Genomic DNA, 21,999 nt, shown 5'->3' with positions numbered 1-21,999 from the left:
AACACTCAAATCAATGTCTCAAATGAAGCCAGTAAAACAATCAGTATTCTGCCAAAGAAAGTATATTGTGTGTGTGTTGTTTATTTTAAAGAAAACTTGGTTTAAAAATTGGCGTGTGCTTATGAGCCTAAATATTTTTTGAGATCATTCAACAATACCATGATAATGATTATCGTGATAATTTTGCTCACAATAACCATGATATTACATTTTCATATTGTTACATCTACACTACCTTTTCACTTTTTTTTTTTATTAGCTCGGTTAGTCATTGCATGACATAGAAACTGTTTGGGGCAGGTATAGAAGATAATGTACATCCACTTAAGAGTGCAAAATGCTTGTTTGTCTCAAAGAAGTCAAAGCAGCTAATAAGAAAGCATTTTGTTACTCAACTTCACTGACTTCCACTTTTATTGTTTTTCAGGAGCTTTGGTTTTCGTTATTGGAGATACTGATGGCCTCTCAAAAACAAATAAAAAGGCCCCCAGCTACAAACATGTCTGAAGGTAAAAAGAACACAAAACCAACAGATATTTGCTGTGTACTATTGTGATCAGTGAGGTGGCGACTTGTCCAGGGTGTACTCCGGCTTCCGCCCGATTGTAGCCGTGATAGGCACCAGCGCCCCCCGGGAATAAGCGGTTGAAAATGGATGGATGGATGGATATTGTGATCAGACAGGTCTCCAGGATGGTCTTATGCCTTTTTCTCCTACAGTATGACATTTTAAAGTGCTTGTTAAGAGGAAGAATGTGTACTGTGTACATGTTTGATTTGGTTAAAACTGAAGTCGATCTTAACCTTTACTTGAACGAAGTTTAACAATATGTTATTATGGTGGTGGTAGTCTGTAGTCGAACTGTGCATGCGTATCATACTAAGCGCTGTTCATACTGAATATTTTACATACAAGAGAGAGACAACAAAAGAGTATAAAGCGATACAGTTGTACACCCTTGGCAACATTTTTAAATTAACCTCTGCGATACTGTCAATCCAAACAGAAGCTCATTGTCTTTCCAAAAGCTGAACTTTTGATAAATATTGTTCGATTGTGCAGGTGGTCATAAAAACTATGTTTACACTGCAGGCCAAAGTGCCCCAAATCAGATTTTTTTTTTTTGCAGATTTTTTTCTAGCTGACTGTTTACACTGCAAGTAAAATGTGATTTTTATCGTAAACACGCACAGACCCCAATGTGGCCCCAATGTGGCTTCAACGTCATTTGCATGCACACTTCGATAAAGTGAAAACAAAGGAAGCTGCCCAGATGGAAGTCGCTACTACTACAACGTAAAATAAAAGATGCGACACCTTAAAATGAGTGTTTGAGATCAGTCTCTTGTTCATATTTTAGGAAACCACCCCATGTTTCCTGAAACTTCTCAGAACCACCGTTCATTGTCAGCCTAATTTTATCCAATTTTAGGAAATAAAGACTATCTCTGATCCAGCGGGTGTAGCAGTGAGGCGCTGCAGCCTTCCAATTTAGCACAATGAGTCTTCTAGCCAACCAAGTAGTAAATGCCACCAAGTTCTTTTTGGATTTGCTAAGAGAAGATGACAGAGGGGCCACCCCAAATAATCCGCTTAAAGGATTCAATTAAATAATTTCGTCAATTACCAAAGACAAAGTATTAAAAATTTCAGTGCATTAACTGCACAACTGTTGACAACGATCACTTATATATTAAGTTAGCTCGAGACTGTTGACACCGATCACACAATACCGATATTCCGTCATACATCTTAGCCAGCAGTATATCATATAATACATCATACTTAGTATAAGTATGATGTATTAGCTTGCGGTAAGTAAGGCTGTGTCTAGCATAAATAGAGGATTTATGGGCTCTACTTAAAATCTCTGTCCAGCAGATAGGCTATGTCGCCCTCCCAAAATGACCTATTTGAATTCAGAGACTTTAGGGCTTAAATGAAAAAATGTACATGTATTTTCTTAATCACAGAGAAGTGCTCACTAACACAGATTTAGACAGACTTGTGAACAATAATTGAGCAAAATGTGTCTTTTGTGCATATAGTAAAAGTTTTAAATCCCTGAGTTCAACTAATTAAAAATGGGAGCAAAAACAAATAGGTTGCGTTTATTTTCATATAGCTCAATATAGGTGTCACAAACCTGCGCCTTTTCATTTCTCCTCACCACTTCATGTGCCGAAACGCAGAAAAACTAAACCTTTCTCTTCTGATTTGTTTTATTTTGATTGTCTACAACATTTCCTATAAAATAAAACCTTTCTCTTCTGATTTGTTTTATTTTGATTGTCTACAACATTTCCTATAAAATATCTTAATTATATTAAACTTACCAGCACAGATGCGGAATCAGTGCAAATAAACACTTTATCTTTCTTAGTTAGCTCCACCCACTTTAATGCCAATAGTACCTCCACTATTTCCACTGTGTACACTCCTAGTTGGTCTGACGAACTTCTGTTCCCCCCAATTCCTTTTGTTGTCACCGCTACCCCAAACCCAGTCAAACACATCCCAATCTGTGTACACCAATGTAAAATTTCCATACTTATTTATAATGTGCTCATTGAATTCAGTTACATTATGTACATTTCCTTTGTCGTTTAAACCATCAACAAGTGCCAATCTACTTCTGGCCTTACCAGCTCCCATTAGGCCATCACTGGGTAAGCCACCGTGGGGATTGTCTTTATATCAGTTATTCCAATTTCTCTAGCAGCGTTATTGCATATCTCCCTCAACACCCTCTGACTCCTCCTAATCTCCCAGGAGTCCTCCAGCCAAACCTTAGTTGGGTGTGAGTAATTGTGTCCCTGGAGATGTGTCCAAAAGTTCATTATTAACCGCTTCCTTCTGATGTCGAGTGGCATTTGTCCCATCTTTAATAGAAGTGCTCACACTGGTAAAACTTTGAAAGCATCCCTGCACACTTAAAACTGACGCTTGCACAACATCCAACTCTTAATCACTAATTTTGCTGCTGAGCAATATTCTATACATTCATAATCAAATGTTGACCTAATCAAGGCCACATAAACTCTTAAGAGCTAAAAAACTCTCCCCCAAGTGCTCCCTGACAAACTCCTCATTACACGTACTACTTTTTTACACTTATCCACAATTCTTTTTATATGTCCCTTCCATGTTAGTCTTGCATCAAAGACAACACTTAAGAATTCAAACCGTTCTTCCTTTTCTATTTCTTGCCCGTACATTTTTAACTTTAGTCTTCATATAACTCTCTTTTTGGTTAAAAAAAAACCCCATCCTTAGTTTTCTCCAGTGAAAATCTGAATCCCCAATAATACACCCATTCAACCACCTCATCAATCGCTCTTTACATTTTCATAACATGTCCCATATTTTTTCCCTTCTTCCACAAAGCCCAATCGTCAGCAATCATTAACAAACACATCATTGTTCAGAATATTATTATTCTGAAAATTACTCTTAAAAAGTAATTAATTATAGTTCCTTGTTACTTTACCAAAAAAATAATTGAGTTACTAACGAAATTACTCTTTAATAAATGTAATTAATTACTAGGGAAAGTAATGTATTCATTACTTAAAAAAAACAACTTAAAATATTTGGCATATGCATTTGAGAGATGTTTAATATTAGAGCACAGTGTGCGGAGTCTGTGCTTTTAAAAGGTGGGCTTGTTGTAGATTACTCATTACTAGTAAAAGTAGTAACGCCGTTATTACGGACACTGCATAATTTTGAACAACAACTTTGTGGTGTCCCATTTCTTACCTCATGTTGTCTAGACAGATCCTGACCTATTCAAACCTGCATTTTCCTTTCTAATAAAAAAACCTTTATCCAATTAAACAGGCTTCCCCTCACACTCATTTTGTATAATTTTACAAGCACAACCTCCCTCCACATCATGTCATATAGGGCTGGGCAATATGGCTTTTTTTAATATCTCGATATTTTTAGGCCATATTGCGATAGACGATATATATCTATATTTTGCTTTAGCCTTGAATTAACACTTGATACATGGAATCCCAGCAGTATGATGATTTTATGTGTCTACATTAATAGGGGACGGCGTGGCAAAGTTGGTATAGAGGCTGTGCCAGCAATCTGAGGGTTACTGGTTCAATCCCCACCTTCTACCATCCTAGTCACGTCTGTTGTGTCCTTGGGCATGACACTTCACCCTTGCTCCTGATGGGTCCTGGTGAGCGCCTTGCATGGCAGCTCCCGCCGTCAGTGTGTGAATGTGTGTGTGAAAAGGCGAATGTGGAAATACTGTTAAAGCGCTTTGGGCTCCTTAAAAAGGGGTAGAAAAGCGCTATACAAGTACAACTCATTTATTTACCATTAAAACATTCTTGTTCATACTGCATTGATACATACTCATTTTAAACTTTCATGCAGAGAAGGAAATCACAACTAAGTCAATTGACCAAAACTGTATTTATTAAACAGTTGTTAGCAGGTGACTTTTCAAATGATGCTACATATTACCAGTAATGCTACTTTTGGTAGCAACGCTTGTGCCCCACACTTGACAAATTAAAGTTGTCTATTCGACATATTCCCGCTTGAAGCCGAACCACCACCAGACAATCGACCCTGTGCTGTTTTTCAATGGAATTAATTTTTCCTTCATTTGTTACCAGATTCGCACCTTCTTTCTCTCGTATTACCACTCGCACGGCTCCACTAGCATCACAGCTAACGTTACCCATTCTGCTACCTTTCGGCCCTGCGAAGGCGTATACGTATGTGACATATGACAGTATGTGACGTATGTAAGAAGGTGCGCTTACACTCTGTGAGAAGGAGACACAAGAAGGAGTGGGAAGAGCCTGTAGTGTAATGCCCGCAGCTAAAAGGAACTGCGTGAGAACGTATACTCGAATATCACGATATAGTCATTTTCTGTATCGCACAGAGACAAACCCGCGATATATCGTGTAAATCGATATATCGCCCAGCCCTAATGTCATATGCCTTTTTATGTCCAAAAATACTATTATCATTGGAGAGAGAGATGAGACATACCCTCACAATTATATAGTGACCCCAAGTGGCGGGCTGAAGTTATGATAGCCCAATAGGTAATGAGGTCCCCACATCTGGGTCCCTTCCAAGGTTTCTCATTGTGCCCATTGGGTTGAGTTTTTTCTTGCCCTGATGTGGGATCAGAGCCGTGGATGTCGTTGTGGTTTGTGCAGTCCTTTGAGGCATTTGTGAATAACGGCTTGTGACGGTCCCATCCCGTTGCGTGGGTTCCCAGGACCACCAAGAACACACATTTGCTGGAGCAGGTATAGACTTATTTATTTTTCAATAAGTAGTCTTTTGCGTGTTGCTTTTCAGCTTCTGCCGCTCTCCCTGCTCTCTTCTCAGTGTAGCTTTTCAGCCTTCCCCGTTGTCTGCGTCTGCCTCTCGCTCTCTTCCGGGTTGCATGCGCTGCTGCTCGTGTTGTTGTCTCTCCCTCTCATTTCTTACCACCATCCTCTGCTGCTGCCCTTTTATACAGCGAGAGGAGATTAGTCAATTGTGTAGAGGTGCACGATCAACGCACCTGATCTCAATTGCGGCGTCGCTCCCGGTGCGCCCCGCCTCGTCGCTCGCCGTCCACGCCTCCATCTTGGGCCGGGCTACGGCGTGCCCTTCCTCGCCGTCGGACTGCCAGCCCCGCCTCTCCACAGGGCTTTAGAAATAAACTTTGATTAATTGATTGATTATCGTTTCCTTGTGGTAATGCATGTGATGGCACTTTCTCGTGGTGTCCTCAAATTTGACAGTGACAAACAAAGGGACGTGTCCTCAATGCACTACAGGGTCCCGCTAACGTCCCTCCACAGTGCAAAGCCACTTGCAAGTCCGCAATCCTCGCCTCCATGGCAGCAAATTAACTGTTTCTCACAAGTATCATACCTAAAGAACAATGAATGGCTAAACATGCTACACTACACACCGTAGGAGGATATGGTAACTGCGAACCGCGAGCTAGAGCTCTTGAATGTAAACACAGGTGGGCAGATTGATTCAAATATCGACAGTAACGATGCCAAGCATAATATTATTATATGGTTGCTAATACAGTGGTTAGTACGATATTTTTTTCATCAAAAAATATTTTGCGTTTTTTGTTATTGTATTATCAAATTAGGATACTTTGTAACCCGTTTTTGTGGTTCATTTATATACTAAATAATAGATTGCAATATAGATTTCAGACCATATTGCCCATTCTGAGTGCTGATGAAAGCAATGTTTTTTTTTTTGTGCATTTTCCAGTGTTAAAGGACCTGACAATGAACGTTTTCAACAGTATGAGCAGCTTTATTTCACAACCTGACATCATCCAGCTGATACTGCAGGTACAGTATGTATCCGTTTTTGCCTGTTGATTATAAACAAACAATAGTAATTACTACTAATAAAAAATGGGATGTTATTGCTACTGAAATATGTCAAACATATCATGCAATAAATGTAACAGCCAATATTATCAATCAATGTATTTTATTTCGGCAATCTTCACATAAAAATTATAAATTATATATAATTATAAATATACATGCTAGAAGATATTAGTTTTTCAGCATTTGTTCTTTTAAACAGACCTGACATTTTCTAAATTAACATTTATTGCTGTAAATTCCTTTTTGTCCCCATACAGTTTGTAGGTTTCCAAGTCATAACTCTTTTGTATATGACCACAACTTTGTGTCCTACAGGACCACCTTTATGGAGAAGGACAAGTTGCAGAGATCCATGGTCTTCTTCTTGGGATGCTCAACACTTTCAACTATGAACAGGTAAACAGTGTGTACAGATTGGCTCACATTGCCCATATTCATAGCCATATGATGTGAGCCCAATAAGTATAAATAGTGAGGCATTACTGAAATATTAGATGTTGTATCGTCCCACAATCGCATTAAAAACTTTTTCGGTAGGTTTAATTTTTGTAAGGCATCGGAGATTTGAAGTCACAACCTGAACTGTAATGGGCTGGTATGCTAATAATATATTAATAATATCTACTTAATATTTGACTATACCATAGACTGAAGGGGTGGCATAGTAGTTATAACGTATTCCTCCCTTTTCTGTTGTAACTTTTTTCGTTTGCATTTCCTGTTTTTTTCTCCAGTAAATTAAATCTAAATAGTGTCCAATATAGTTTATTCCAGAGCAGAAACTAGAGTTATTCAGCACACTGCAACAATTTTTTTTTTTTTGCGGAATATTAATTATTATACCTTTTGGAAAGAGGCTAGACATGGTGGGCAGTAATGGACAATAACAAGCTAGGTATAGCTTAACTACATTTTCCAGTCGCTTGGTGGTAGCTTAGCTACTTTTTTAACGAGTAGCTTTTCCTGTTGCTTAGCTACTTTTAAACCCATGTAGCTAGGTAGCTTACATCAAAGCTACAAGCTACAAAGAGAGAAAATGGACTGCGTCCAGGCCAACAAAAGCATGGCGAAAATACAATGACCTGGATGAATGAGAACATCCATACAGAGAAAATACATGATAATTGGTTGGTGTTTTTATGATGAGTCAAAATTGGCTAAGGTTATGGCAAAATATTACAGACTGGCCAATCAGAGGCAAGATAAGGCGGATCATCGAAACTAGTAAGCAAAATCATAACAACCACACACTAATGTCACATAGATAGATAGATAGTACTTTATTGATTCCTTCAGGAGAGTTCCCTCAAGAAAATTAAAATGAAATTTGAATTTAATCATCATGTTAATTAAAATCAACATGACGACGAGAGAGTCAGAGACAAAGAGAAGCTTCAAGTTGACGACTCAAAAAAACTAAAAACATAGTTGAATTGGCATAGGGATTGGATTCTCTCCCGCAGATTAGATTTTTCCTTCAATGATGAAGATGATGTGCAGGAAACGCACAATAATGCGTGTTTACTCTGAAAACCAAAATCATAACTGCTCTCTTCATCTAAGATGTCCAACACAAATTTAAGAACACACATTAAGGTGAATTGAGTTCATTAAGTTTTGCTGCACATAACAATTACTATCTGTTTCCAAACAACACACAAGTCATTTTTTTTTTCAAAATATAGATTGATGCTGTTTGTTTTACGGTAGTTGAAAAAAAATAATAACATTGTAAGAGTGGGCCTAAGCAAAGGCAAACTGAAAATAAATACATACAGTAAGGAACCTTAGAGGTAGTTGTAGGGTGTTCCCAGGTAAATATTGGATAGTTGTGGTCCATTTGTACACTCTCAGTTGCAATAACATTGATATTATACATGTAATTTAGCCTGACTTTTTGTAATCTTTTTCTGATTGGTTCAGAAGAGCCTGTTCTATACTCCCAGTCCCATTTGCCTCAAAACATCATATAAATTACAAGTAAGGTTACATAAATGGAAGATCTCTACCTTCTACCTTTTTTCATCTTTATAGTTTTGTATTAGAAAGTTGTTACCTTTTTATTACAAAACAATTACAGTATGTGACCTCGGACCTTATATTGTATGTACTCAGATCTGTACTATGCTCTACCAACAATAGTACCTTGGTTCCTATTTATACTAGGGCCTTAATACTTCACAGGACTCATTTATATGGAGTTGCAACTAGGGGTGTCGCGATCTGACATTGATATCGTTCCAATATCGACCAAACAAAACATGTATTGAATTATACCGTTTGCATTTGAAATATCCTTTATCAGCAAACTGCATTTACTTGTTCAAAGTTGTACAGCCAGTTAAAATCTAAATCCTCCAATAAGCACACAAGGTTGGTCTTTTCTTGTATTTTAGTCAATTAATTATACAAATGTAAACATGGTAGGCTATAGGCTACAAGGAGCTAACAGCTACACAACATCTTAGCACACAATTCCACACAAGCTAGACATAAATATTAGATGTACTTAATTGAACAATGTCAATTTAAAACATTTGTCAATATAAGCAAGTATCAAAAAATATATCTTCCTAGTACTTACAGATACAAAGTGTCCAAGGCAGAAAAAAGTATCCAGTAACAAAAACTGTCCGCATCATTCATCATGAGCTCAACTTAATGATGTACTGTGACGACTAAGTGTCACCAAAAACTTTACCAGTCACTTCAACTTAAATACGATCTTTTATCAATGGTTAATAATAAATCGGTTAGTGTTTCATCATTTCATTTGATCAAACCAAACCAAACAAGGTAAGTTGGATTTGTGCTGCTATCGTATCGGATCATTATCAGTATTGACCAATACTGAAGGCTCCAATATCGTATTGGAAGTGAAAAAGTTGTATCGAGACACCCATAATTCTAACCCAGTTGTTGTATCTACTGGGGTTTTTAAAGTACAAAATATACAGGTTACAAACACAGGTAGTGGCACAGATATTTACAAAGAATTTGAATAGAATAGTATTTTGTCCTTGTGCTTTTTAATTGTTGTTATCCAAATAAATTAATTGATTAGTGGATGAAATAAGGACACCATTATACAATAGTAATTTTCGCTTTGTATTACAGACATTATTTGAAACAACTACTCGTCTGTTGAATAATGACCTCCACTGGTCCCTGGCTCATCTGCGAACAGCTGTGACAAAGGGACTTCATCCAAGACAAGACTACTGTCACATCTGCATTCAGCAGTGCAAGAGGTGGCATAACTCAACAGACGAGATCATCATATTCAAGTAAGTCACTGTGCAACACGGCTATTCGGCTAACATACTCAGGAGGCTTTAATTTCAATACGTTAAGGAAGAGAAATAAAGGGTTACCTTAGGCTCACGAATTACAGCTTGTACTGAAAGAAGTTGGATTAGTGGTGTGCTGTCAATTGGAAATACAAACATAAAAATAATTCTGAAATGTGAGATAGTTTTCATCTTATGGGACCAAAAAGATAAATGTTATTTTTTCTTTTAGTATTTGGCTCATTGACCAGAGTTGCATGTGTCATACTCTTTTCTGTTTTTTTTTTTATTTGAGAAAAGAAAACATTTGCTATTAACTGTATTTTACAGGGGGCTTCACGGTGGCAGAGGAGTTAGTGCGTCTGCCTCACAATACGAAGGTCCTGAGTAGTCCTGGGTTCAATCCCGGGCTCGGGATTTTTCTGTTTGGTGTTTGCATGTTCTCCCCGTGAATGCGTGGGTTCCCTCCGGGTACTCAAGCTTCCTCCCACTTCCAATGACATGCACCTGGGGATAGGTTGATTGGCAACACTGAATTGGCCCTAGTGTGTGAATGTGAGTGTGAATGCTGTCTGTCTATCTGTGTTGGCCCTGCGATGAGGTGGCGACTTGTCCAGGGTGTACACCGCCTTCCGCCCGATTGTAGCTGAGATAGGCACCAGCGCCCCCCGAGACCCCAAAGGAAATAAGCGGTAGAAAAATGGATGGAGGGATTTATTTACAGGTCAAATGTTGTGACACCATTATGAAACAGCAGCACAGTGTCAATACAGCTTTTGATTGTGCCACACATTCCCAATGGCGTCATTTACCAATCACTACTTATTAGGCATATATGATGTCAATTTCTGACGTATTACAAACATTTTATTTTTTGTTATAGCTAATGCAGTTATAAATTAGGTTAAGAAATAATCAAAATATTCAAATAGCTTATTTTTCACATCTCATCAATATTCCAATTTTCTTCCTGTAATGCAGTGTTCCCTTTCAAGTATGCGACTAAATTAAAAGACCAAACTGAGCGTTATCAGAACCCTACCTCACAGAGCTGATAATGTTCCCACCAGCCCACAGGCCAAAGAGAAAGAGCATAGGCATTTGAGGTCAGCCCTCAAAACCTGTGGTTAGACAAGTTAGTCGTTTGTGAAAAGCGCATTCAGAAACAAGAACAAAGCGGATGAGGAGGAGAAAGATGGCAGATGCAAAAATATTGTCATTCCTTTTGTATCAGGGCTATCTGATGAACTCACAAGAGGTTTTAACCAACACAACATCCTAGTATACTTCGAACCAGGCAACACCCTGAGACAGAGATAAGTGCATCCTAAAGACCGGACACCTCACACCCACAAAAACAAACTGGTGTCCAGTGTAATGATGAATGCACTGATTCATATATTGGAGAAACAAAACAACCACTAAGTCAACGCATGGCACAGCATAGATGGCCAATCTATTCAGGCCAAGACTCAGCTGTCTATTTCCACCTCAAGGAGAAGCAGCATTCCTTTGAGAACAAAAATGTACTGATTCTGGACAGGGAGTCAGGATGGTCCGAAAGAGGAGTAAGGAAAGCCATTTGTGTCAAGGTTGAACAAAATATCCCTGAATAGAAGAGGTGGTTAGAGATACCACCTGTCTCCCACATACAACACTGTCCTTTCAACCATTCCTGAAAGACAATGCAATTTAGCCTCCAACAAATAACAGAAGTTAGAAACATTTTGGTCACATTGCTCCTTTATGCCATTTGTTTACAACTGTATGGAATGCTAATGTGGGAGATTTCGACTATTTTGGACGGTTAGGGGTTGATCCACAGCGATCGTTCTGCCACACAATACCTTAATGCTAACTTGGGGAAATTCAATTTCTACGACTGTCGTTGGCATTGACAGCAGCATTGCTTGTTTTGCATCTCAACAGTTGTTTTTCTCACTACGATTGAGCGAAACCATCCTTGCGCAGGCACACCCTCCGGGTATTGGAGTATAAATATTTGGGGTTTTGGCACCAGCCGCTAGACTAGATCTGACCAATCTAAGTATATGAACCAATGAAGCCTACTTGGATGAGAGGGGAAACGTCTTCGAAGACAAACTAAACAGTCCAGTTGCGATCGATTAAATGCTCTGAGATTACAGAATAAGGAGTGAGTAAGCTTAGTATCAATGTCATGTATCTTTCTTGTCAGTTGTGGTCACCTTTACCACATCCAGTGCTTGCAGCAGCATGACTGTGGGCTGGGATGTGCTTCAGAACAACAGCAGCAGTGGAGTTGCTATAAGTGTTCCAGCAGTCAGAGTGGAAGAGGTGGACAGTATATCACACCAAAGAAAAGCCGCAGCACATCTCTTGTAAAGGTTTGCACATTTGTCCACCCCACAATTACTTTGTTTTGCAATATAACAATTGTTTTTGTTGTTTCAGACCCACCTTTCATCCATGCATCACGATGAAGGTCGTAGAAAAAAGGTAAATATTGGGGGCCCTATTCTCCAATGTGCTTCATTGGGGAAAAAAGGTGCGCTGCTGTGCGGATTTTGGTTGCGCAGCATTCTCTCACTCAACTTAAATCAGTCACTGTACTCAGCAATGAATATGGAATATGCGTAACTTCAACTGTGTAAAAAAAAAACGCCTAAGCACAAATGGGAGTATGTGGCCCTTATCGAATATTTAATCAGTTGGATCCTAAAAATAAATTACAGACAATATTTAATTTTAAACCTGACCAAAATTAAAGATGTCCATTAATATCGGACTGGCGATATTATCGGCCGATAACTACTTTAAATTGTAGTATCGGAATATATCTATATCGGTTTCAAAAAGTAAAATGTATGACTTTTTAAAACAGCGCTGTACGGAGTGGTACACGGACGTAGGCAGAAGTAAAGAGCGCCAATAAACCTTAAAGGCATGCCTTTGCGTGCCGGCCCAATCACATAATATATACGGCTTTTCATACACACAAGTGAATGCAATTCATACTTGGTCAACAGCCATACAGGTCACACTGAGGGTGGCCATATAAACAACTTTAACACTGTTACAAATATGCGCCACACTTTGAACGCACACCAAACAAGACTGACAAACACATTTCGGGAGAACATCACACAGAACAAATACCCAGAACTCCTTGCAGCACTAACTCTTCCGGGATGCTCCAATATACACCCCCCACTACACCACCTTCAACCCCGCCCACCCATCTCCTCATGCTCTCTCAGGGAGAGCATGTCCCACATTCCAGGTTGCTGTTTTGAGGCACATTAAAAAAAATAATGCACATTTTGTGACTTCAATGATAAATATGGCAGTGCCATGTTGGCATTTTTTTCCATAACTTGAGTTGATTTATTTTGGAAAACCTTGTTACATTGTTTTATGCATCCAGCGGGGCATCACAACAAAATTAGGCATAATAATGTGTTAATTCCACAACTGTATATATCGGTATCGGTTGTTATCGGAATCGGTAATTAAGAGTTGGACAATATCAGAATGTCTGATATTGGCAAAAAAGCCATTATCGGAAATCTCTAATCAAAATCTTACTAGTCCTTATCTACAAACTATTTCTGTTCTCATGACAACAATGTAAGTAGGGTTTTATTGTCCGAACTTAAACCTAAATTAACACTTAAGTCGCTTATACATGAAGGACATATAAAGATAATGAAAAAAAAATCAATTGATTGAATAGTTGAAGGAAATGGAAATAATAATAGAAAACATGTCTTATTTTTATTTCTGTTGTTGTCTCGCACACTGGAAGGGGCGTTGCAAGGGAGAGAAGGACAAACTTATTGGGAGGAAAAAGTATCAATAATGAGACCACTTCACTGCTTCAATATTTCATAAGACATATTTTTTTCAATGTTCAAAGCAATAATTATTAACCTAGATAATGGATGGATTTTCACGATGTTTAAGCAGCTATAACTGGGCATGCAGCCAATGTTGATTAGTGGAAAACGCTCGACAGCCTACAGACTTTTTTTTAGGGTTTTGTGAGTCACTAATAAGCCCGCGTTTTTGGAAGGTAGATTTCGGTACAGAACATTATGCTGTTTAATACAATCAGCAAGATAAGATGGTGCTAAAACGTATAGTATTTTGTACTTAAGTAATAAAACTTTCGCATCCTATGTGTACCGTTAGCCAGTGCAGGTGGGCCAGTATAGGCGTAAATCAACTTTTATTAACTTGATGTCCTTAAAGATAGTTTATTTTGACTGACAAAATGTTTTTCTGGCTAATTGCAATGTTGCATTACATAGACATACTTAATATGATAAATGGTAGCTTATTTATCGATGCTCTGATTAGGGATGTCCCGATCCAGGTTTTTGCACTTCCGATCCGATACCGATATTGTTTTTGCACTTCCGATCCGATACCGATACCGGCCTATCCGAGCATGTATTAAAGTTTAAAGTTATTTAGCCTAATTAGTTGTCAGATTCATGTTGAAAAGGGTTTTAGTACTATTGATAACAACTAGCCAGCTGAATTAGGTGAGTTTGAATAATACACAATGGTTGGTATTCAAGGATAAACACAAAATAGAAAAAATTATACATGTCAAACAGAAATGGCATCATTAAACAGTAAAAATGTGAAAAGTATAAAGTGCAAATAATGCTGTAAACATTATTAAAAAAAACAAAACACACAAACAACCTGAGTGGGATAAAATGTCTATAACTCAGCATCAATACTTGCTCTTAAACAAGTGTAAACTTAAAAAAATATATACAAACAAACTATCAACACACTCCTTTCAAATGTTTGCCCCAGTCAGGGGGGGCAAACAATTGAAGTCCAACATAATGGGGAGATTCTTTCTAACCAAGACGAGTACTTCAAGATGCTCAGGTGTCAGCCTGCTCCTGTGTTCATCTATGATGAGTGCTAAAAAGCCTCTCACTCTCAAAAGTCATTAAAATGTCTTACAACTTTACCACCACGCTTGACTTTATTGTGGCATGTTTAGCACTCCACCTCTTCATCTTTTTCGTTTTGTAGGGTAAAATAATCCCATACAGCTGCCATTTTTACCATAGCTTTTAATTCACACGGCCGTCTGAACGGTAAGACCACTGACCTCTGGATGTTTTGAAGGTGTGCTGCAAAATGCGGAACGGAGCGTAGGGAGCAGCATAAGAGTGGAATGTATTATTTAAATTGGTGCTTTGGAAACTACGGACTGGATTTTTTTTTTTTAAACTAGATCTGGACCGGCATTTTCCCACGCCTTGCCAATACGCATTTTTTTGGCAAATATCGGCGGCCGACCCGATCCATATATCGGATCGGGACAACCCTAGCTCTGATACCCTCACGATGGGCCCTATTCTTCTTGCAAACATTTTAGCTGGGCAACATTGTATCCCTCGACTTAAGTCTGTCATTGTGCGCCTTCGTCAATCTTGGGTCGAGTGACCTTTACCTTGTGTATTTACGTACTTTTGAAGCTGTATTAAGTCCAACGTCAGGGGAAGATAAGCGTTATGTTGGTCTTAAGGTTTGGAAGCAGTGTAGACCACACGTAATAAAATGAAACTTCCAAAAAACTATCAAATCTATTCTGATCGCCTCAATTGAGACACTTGGAAACATCCATTGAGATGAGGATAATAATACCATAACGCCACTCTGTATTAACCATGAAATCAAAATTCACATCTTTGTCTCGTGAGTGTATCCACAATGGTATACAAGTTACCCATGCCTTAGACACTAATGCACCCCCATACCATCATAGAAGCTGGCTTTTGAAATTTACGTCGATAACAGTCTGGATCGTTCGCTTCCCCGTTGGTCCGGATGACACGATGTCGAATATTTCCAAAACAATTTGAAATGTGGACTCGTCAGACCACAGAACACTTTTCCACTTTGCACCAGTCCATCTTAGATGATTTTGGGCCCAGAGAAGCCGGCGGCATTTCTGTATGTTAATAATGGCTTTCGCTTTGCATAGTAGAGCTTTAACTTGTACTTACAGATGTAGTGACGAACTGTATTAAGTGACAGTGGTTTTCTGAAGCCAATGTGGTGATATCCTTTAGAGATTGATGTTGGTTTTTGATACAGTGCCGTATGAGGGATCGAAGGTCATGGTCATTCAATGTTGGTTTCTGGCCATGCCGCTTACGTGGAGTGATTTCTCCAGATTCTCTGAACCTTTTGATATTATGGACGTAAATGTTGAAATCCCTAAATTTCTTGCAATTGCACTTTGAGAAACGTTGTTCTTAAACTGTTTGACTATTTGCTCAAGCAGTTGTGGACAAAGAGGTGTACCTCGCCCCATTCTTTCTTGTGAAAGACTGAGCATTTTTGGGAAGCTGTTTTTATACCCAATCATGGCACCCACCCTTTCCCAATTAGCCTGCACACATGTGGGATGTTCCAAATAAGTGTTTGATGAGCATTCCTCAACTTTGTCAGTATTTATTGCCACCTTCCCAATTTCTTTTTCACGTGTTGCTGGCATCAAATTCTAAAGTTAATGATTATTTGCAAAAAAAAAAAAAAACATTTATCAGTTTGAACATAAAATATGTTGTCTTTGTAGCATATTCAATTGAATATGGGTTGAAAAGGATTCGCAAATAAATCATTGTATTCCGTTTATATTTACATCTAACACAATTTCCCAACTCATATGGAAACGGGGTTTGTAATAATACAGACAAAGTGCAAACTAGATAAAAGCCAATAATAATATTAACACAGACAAAGTGCAAACAAGATAAGAACAAATTAGTATAAATGTGTAAAAACTAAACATCGGAACACGATTGTTGCTCAACTAGCCACAATTATGTTTGTTTTTTGAAAGTGACAGGGGCAGGTATATTTTTCAAAGAGAGAGAGAGTTCCATAGTTGTCCTTTTATTGAAAAGGCAGTCTGGGAAAAAGATGTTTTCCGAAATGGCACGCAACAAGTAAGTCATTTTTCGCTTTTCAGGGGAAAAAATATCCAACAGTTTTCACAAGAAGCCATTGTTTCAGTTTCCCCTATAGTCATGTTGAGAAGGTTGTTGTCGCTGACTCGTCAGATGGATTGTAAAAAGTATTGAAAAAATAAAGGAAAAGCATGAAAATGATTCAGAGCGTCTTGGTTCACTTAAAATAAAAGGAATAAACTTATATCCAAGACTTCTGGAATGATTTAAAAGCGCATAAAGCAGCAAGCATGCAGGATCAAATAGAGACACGTCTGCACTCCTTGGAAGCAGGAAGCATATAGTTTAAAAAAAAAAAAACATGTGTTCTTGTCTCACATAAGGATTGTGAATGATAGACAGAATTCCAAAAAACTGTGCAGTTCCCATTTAAGTGTCATTTTTTTTGTGGCTATCAATGAAATTGTAAAACTTCACGCTCTGTGATGTCCCTGAAACCAAAAAAAGGCATAACGGTCCACCTTAATTCACAACTTAAGCACTTTTGCCTCACTTACACTGCGGGGTGGCCGTGTCTACGAATAAGAGAAACGTGGGTAACTTCAAGCGCGTAAATAAAGACACGGGAGAATAGGACCCAAGGTGATCAAATCTGCTTTGTTTTGTTATTTTATTTTTAAGCACTTTACTTGATAATGATTGATTTAAAGGGTTATTTGGTCTAAAAGCTATTCTTGTTCAGAAGGAACACACAGTTCGACATTAACAATCCCCTTGGATTGGTTCCGATCAGGAGACAGTAGGCGTTTATAGTGACCAATCAGAAAGAAGAGGAGTGGCCAGTCCATTTATTTAATGTCAGTGCAAGCACAAACAAAGTCATAATTCGGCAGTGTTTTGACGCTATATACTGTATGTATTTATCCAACACACACAATTCTCTTTTTCTTTTTGTACAGTATTTTTAATTTATAACAGCACATATACAAGAAAAACATTGTATCACAATGCTCGCCTGTAAATTCCTTTAAAAAGAAACGTATTTAAATATGTTTAATTTCAGTGAAAAATTATACAGCTAAACAGGAAACAAAAATTGACTTCATACCTTTTTTTGTATTGTAATCCAGGTGCTGGAGGAGGCAACATTAGACTTTCAACAAGACCAATCCTGGGATCAGCTCCGTTGTTTATACAAAGGTCCATCACGAGTAAGTACCGTATTTTTCAGACTATAAGTCGCACTTAAATCCTTTCTTTTTCTCAAAAATCAACAGTGCGCCTAACGTACAGATTAATTCAAAATGTGTTTATCGCATACTTGCCAACCTTGAGACGTCCGAATTCGGACGTCTGTTACATATTTGTAACAGTGTTAAAGTTGTTTGTACAGCCACCCTCAGTGTGACCTGTATGGCTGTTGATCAAGTATGCTTTGCATTCACTTCTGTGTATCTGGTTAAGCCGCATATATTATGTGACTGGGCCGACACGCTGTTTGTGTGGAGGAAAAGCGGACGTCATGACAGGTTGTAGAGGACGCTAAAGGCAGTGCCTTTAAGGCACGGCCCAGTAATGTTGTCCGGGTGGAAATCGGGCGACATTCGGGAGAATAGTTGCCGCGGGAGATTTTCGGGAGGGGCACTGAAATTCGGGAGTCTCCCGGAAAAATCGGGACGGTTAGCAAGTATGGCTCATCGACCTTGAAGCACTTTTATGTAGTACTGTACATGGTGTAATGATGAGTGTGTAGATGGTAGTCACACATAAGACATACGTGCGGACTGCAAGATGATGCTAGCAAGCAAGCCCAAAACTTTAATGTTTAATTGAGGATAAAGAACATTACACACAGCGCTCATAAATCTGTCAAAATGTTTTAGTACAACTTTGGTAAGCTACAAAGCTACACTGCTTGATGGATTGTCGGCGGATTATGGCTACCATAGTCAGACGTACTTTGCTTCGACATGCGGTCAGAGACATATTATCTGGCGTTTTGTTTTGCAATATTATGCAAAACCAACTTTTTTAACCTATTAATACCTGCTGATTTGTATTTGTGATCTGCATAAGTGCCACAAAATGTGCGCAGGTCCGCCATTGTAGTCTGTGTTGACACCGTAGTCAGTACGCTCCTTTTTTTCCCTCTGTGCTCTTGTTGTCTGGCATTCATCCTCCGCTGTTGCAATTACTAATATAAAGTAACGTACAGTCAGTAAGTTTGCTGTTGAAGCACTAAAAATAACCGGTATAGTGGGTTTAGATAATCCACCCACGGAATTGTAGGTATTTTTAGAGAGTTTCGGTCGGATAGTTTTTATTGGGACACATCTACGGTGTTGTTGTTGCACCAGTGAGCCATTAATGAGGAGATTCTGTTCCGTAGTTGATTTAAGTAAAGTCTGAATGTCATTAAATCAGTTAGCTCCATCTTTTGACACTCCTCCTTTGACTCCCGTCCTTGCAAGCTACACCGGTAGAACACAGATGATGGAGGAGAAGACGCTATCAAAGTGAAGGTACATAAATAAGAGACGCCCAAAAAACGGCGCATCCTGAAGAGACGGTCAGAAAGCGACTTGAAGATGGTCTGTAAAACATAAGGTTTGCAAACATTTGATTAAAGAAACACCATTACATGTTATGCAGACCACAAGGAAGCGTTTTAAGTGTAGAAAAAAAATCATAAATTGACCCCTCTAATGCACCTTATAGGGATATAACAGTATTAAAATCTTACAGTACGATATTATCACGGTATTAATGCCACGGTACCAATATTATTGTGGTGTATGTTAAAAAATTTAAAAAAGACTTAAAAATGCCATAGTGTGTCAAATGAAGTGGCAGGAATGTTTAGGATTAACACACTTATGGTAATTAAACACAAACAAAATGCTAAAATGCTTCAATCATATTTATTACTACAAACATGATTTTTTTAAACTCAATGCGTCTAGCAGCAAAAAAAGGTAAACAAGGGAGTAAAAGAGCTTTGAGAACATAACAGAACTCTGAACTCAGGAGAATAATACACACAGAATATGACCTGGCGTGACAGGTCGTAACACCTTTGACTCAAAATATAACCGATTTGGGAAATTGGCCATGACACCCAGCCCTACAAAGAATATTTAAAATGTTGCACTATGCAACCCTTTTTTTGTAGTACAATATTAACCATCTTATAAACACCCGACAATAATCCAACCACCAGGGCCCTCGTGTAACAAGCTTGCGTACTTACAAAAACCTGCCTTACGCCCTTTTTCACCACAAAGTTGAGATGTATCAAAACTGACGTTGACGTGGAAAAGTTTAGCTGATGACTAAGAGCTCAGTTGTAATCATGGCCATGGATGAAGTGCTGGCTGTCCAGAGTCGGGACCTGTGTATCAGTTGGGGACATCTCTGCGCTGCTGGCCCCACCATAGACTGGACTCTCACTTCTATGTTGGATCCACTATGGACTAGACATTCACAATATTATGTTAGACCCACTCGACGTCCATTGCATCCGGTTTCCCCTAGAGGGGGGGTGTTACCCACGTCTGCGGTCCTCTCGAAGGTTTCTCATAGTCATTCACATTGACAACCCACTGGGTTGTGAGTTTTTCCTTGCCCTTTTGTGGACTCTGTACCGAGGATGTCGCTGTGGCTTGTGCAGCCCTTTGAGAAACTTGTGATTTAGGGCTATATAAATAAACATCGATTGATTGATTGTCATCACGCATGTGCATAGACCCAAACTGATAACAAGTGTCAGGAAACTATTTGTTGATAATAGCCTTGAAGTCTGATGTAAAAATATTTTGAAATGTCTGAGATCCAACGTTAAGACTGCGATCCATACTCTAATATATACTTTGTTTTCTCTCTCCCAGCTGTCCATCCTGGCAGAGCTCTCTCACTGTCATCACAATGAGAAGTCAAAGAGTCTAACTCAAGCTCATCCAGGACAAGAGGGTTTCGATCTGAAACTTTCTCCTCCGCCTCTTATGGAGGAATAGCATGGTAACAATTGTTCAGCTCCTAATCAGCAATTATCTTTTTTGTTTTTACACACAACAAAATGCTTTACTTCTAGGGAATTAAATGAAATGTCTGGAAGTAGGAGCTGGCATCTACACGGAGGAGCGGTCTACTTTTAAGAAAACAAATCGACCCTTAATGTCTTAATAAGTAATAACGAGCAAACACAGGTGTATATTTTTCTTATTATTTTTAACACTGTCAATTGTGTAAACATAATGACAAAGTTTCTCGGAGAACAAAATAGTTTGGAGTTGGACAAATGTTTGTTTCAGTTGGTGAAGAAGAATATCTTCACAGTTTTAATAAAACAATGGTGTCTTAGTGTTTTTCTTCTTTTCTTTTGACTAGGTTTACATTCCAGGCCAAAGTGGACCAAATCTGATGTTTTAAAAATTCTTATTTTTCCCAGCGGCCAGTTTAGCTTACATGTAAAATGTGATCTTGATCTGACTCCAGTGTAAATGTGCACAGGACCCAATGCGGCCTCACTGTGGCCTCGACGTCACTTGCATGCGCAGTTAGTTAGTAAATTAAAAACAAAGGAAGTTGACTGGATTCTGTAAAAGAATAAGGAAGTCACTACTAAACGATAAAACATGGATCCTTGATCAGTGTGTTGTGGGGTTTGTGCCGTGGCTTTTGTGTAGAGGGAGTAGGCTGATAATAAAAAACAAATGCAGGAGGAAAAAGGGAGATGATCGCACTGCGCGCACAAATGCTCAAATCGATCGACCAAAGATGACATAAAAGTAGCAAACAGGTCGCACTGCTGTTTAGACATCGGTCACGTTTGAAAAAAGCAGATTCGGAGTGGGCCAAATCCGATATGAAAATACCAGATTTGAACCACTTTGCAGCGTTTAGACTGGCAAAAACATAACGATCTGTGTAACTTGTGGGAAAAATATATCTAATTTGGTGTACCGCATACCTGCCAACTTTGAGACCTACGAATTTGGGAGAGGGGGGTTCGAGGTGGGCGGGGTTGGGTGGTTGCGTGGGTGTATATTGTAGCGTCCCGGAAGGGTTAGTGCTACAAGGGGTTCTGGGTGTTTTTTCTGTTGTGTTTATGTTGTGTTACGGTGCAATTGTTCTCCCGAAATGTCATTTTTGTTTGGTGTGGGCTCACTGTTTGGCGCATATTTGTAACAGTGTTAAAGTTGTTTGTATGGCCACCCTCAGTGTGACCTGTATGGCTGTTGATCAAGTATGCCTTGCAGTCACCTGTGTGTGCGTGCAAGCCGCATTTGTCATGTGACTGGTCCGGCACACTGTTTATATGGAGATGACGTGGACGTGACGTTAGGTTGTAGAGGACGCCCCCAATTTTGTTGTCCGGG

General features: G+C 38.9%; 1 protein-coding gene across 3 annotated transcripts in view; it reads left to right on the top strand.

The window, feature by feature from the left end:
- The window catches only part of vps8 (VPS8 subunit of CORVET complex), a 74,611-nt gene extending 53,631 nt beyond the window's left edge, over window positions 1-20,980 (top strand). Inside the window, exons 38-46 of one of the 3 annotated variants that reach the window (XM_061911129.1) lie at window positions 428-509; window positions 6,275-6,357; window positions 6,718-6,798; window positions 9,520-9,689; window positions 11,890-12,052; window positions 12,126-12,170; window positions 17,752-17,832; window positions 20,509-20,638; window positions 20,712-20,980. In XM_061911129.1, coding sequence (XP_061767113.1) covers window positions 428-509; window positions 6,275-6,357; window positions 6,718-6,798; window positions 9,520-9,689; window positions 11,890-12,052; window positions 12,126-12,170; window positions 17,752-17,832; window positions 20,509-20,634 — 831 coding nt within the window. In that variant the 3' untranslated portion in view covers window positions 20,635-20,638; window positions 20,712-20,980. Of the gene's footprint in view, window positions 1-427; window positions 510-6,274; window positions 6,363-6,717; window positions 6,799-9,519; window positions 9,690-11,889; window positions 12,059-12,125; window positions 12,171-17,751; window positions 17,833-20,508; window positions 20,639-20,711 lie in introns of those variants that run through there. The other 2 variants (XM_061911128.1, XM_061911130.1) reach the window with 2 other exon arrangements.
- Window positions 20,981-21,999: the final 1,019 nt, after the last annotated feature.

Source organism: Nerophis ophidion, linkage group LG09 (genome assembly GCF_033978795.1).
Source record: "Nerophis ophidion isolate RoL-2023_Sa linkage group LG09, RoL_Noph_v1.0, whole genome shotgun sequence".
NCBI classification, from domain to species: domain Eukaryota; kingdom Metazoa; phylum Chordata; class Actinopteri; order Syngnathiformes; family Syngnathidae; genus Nerophis; species Nerophis ophidion.
Note: the sequence above shows the minus strand (reverse complement) of the source record. Positions and strands in the feature narration are given on the sequence as shown.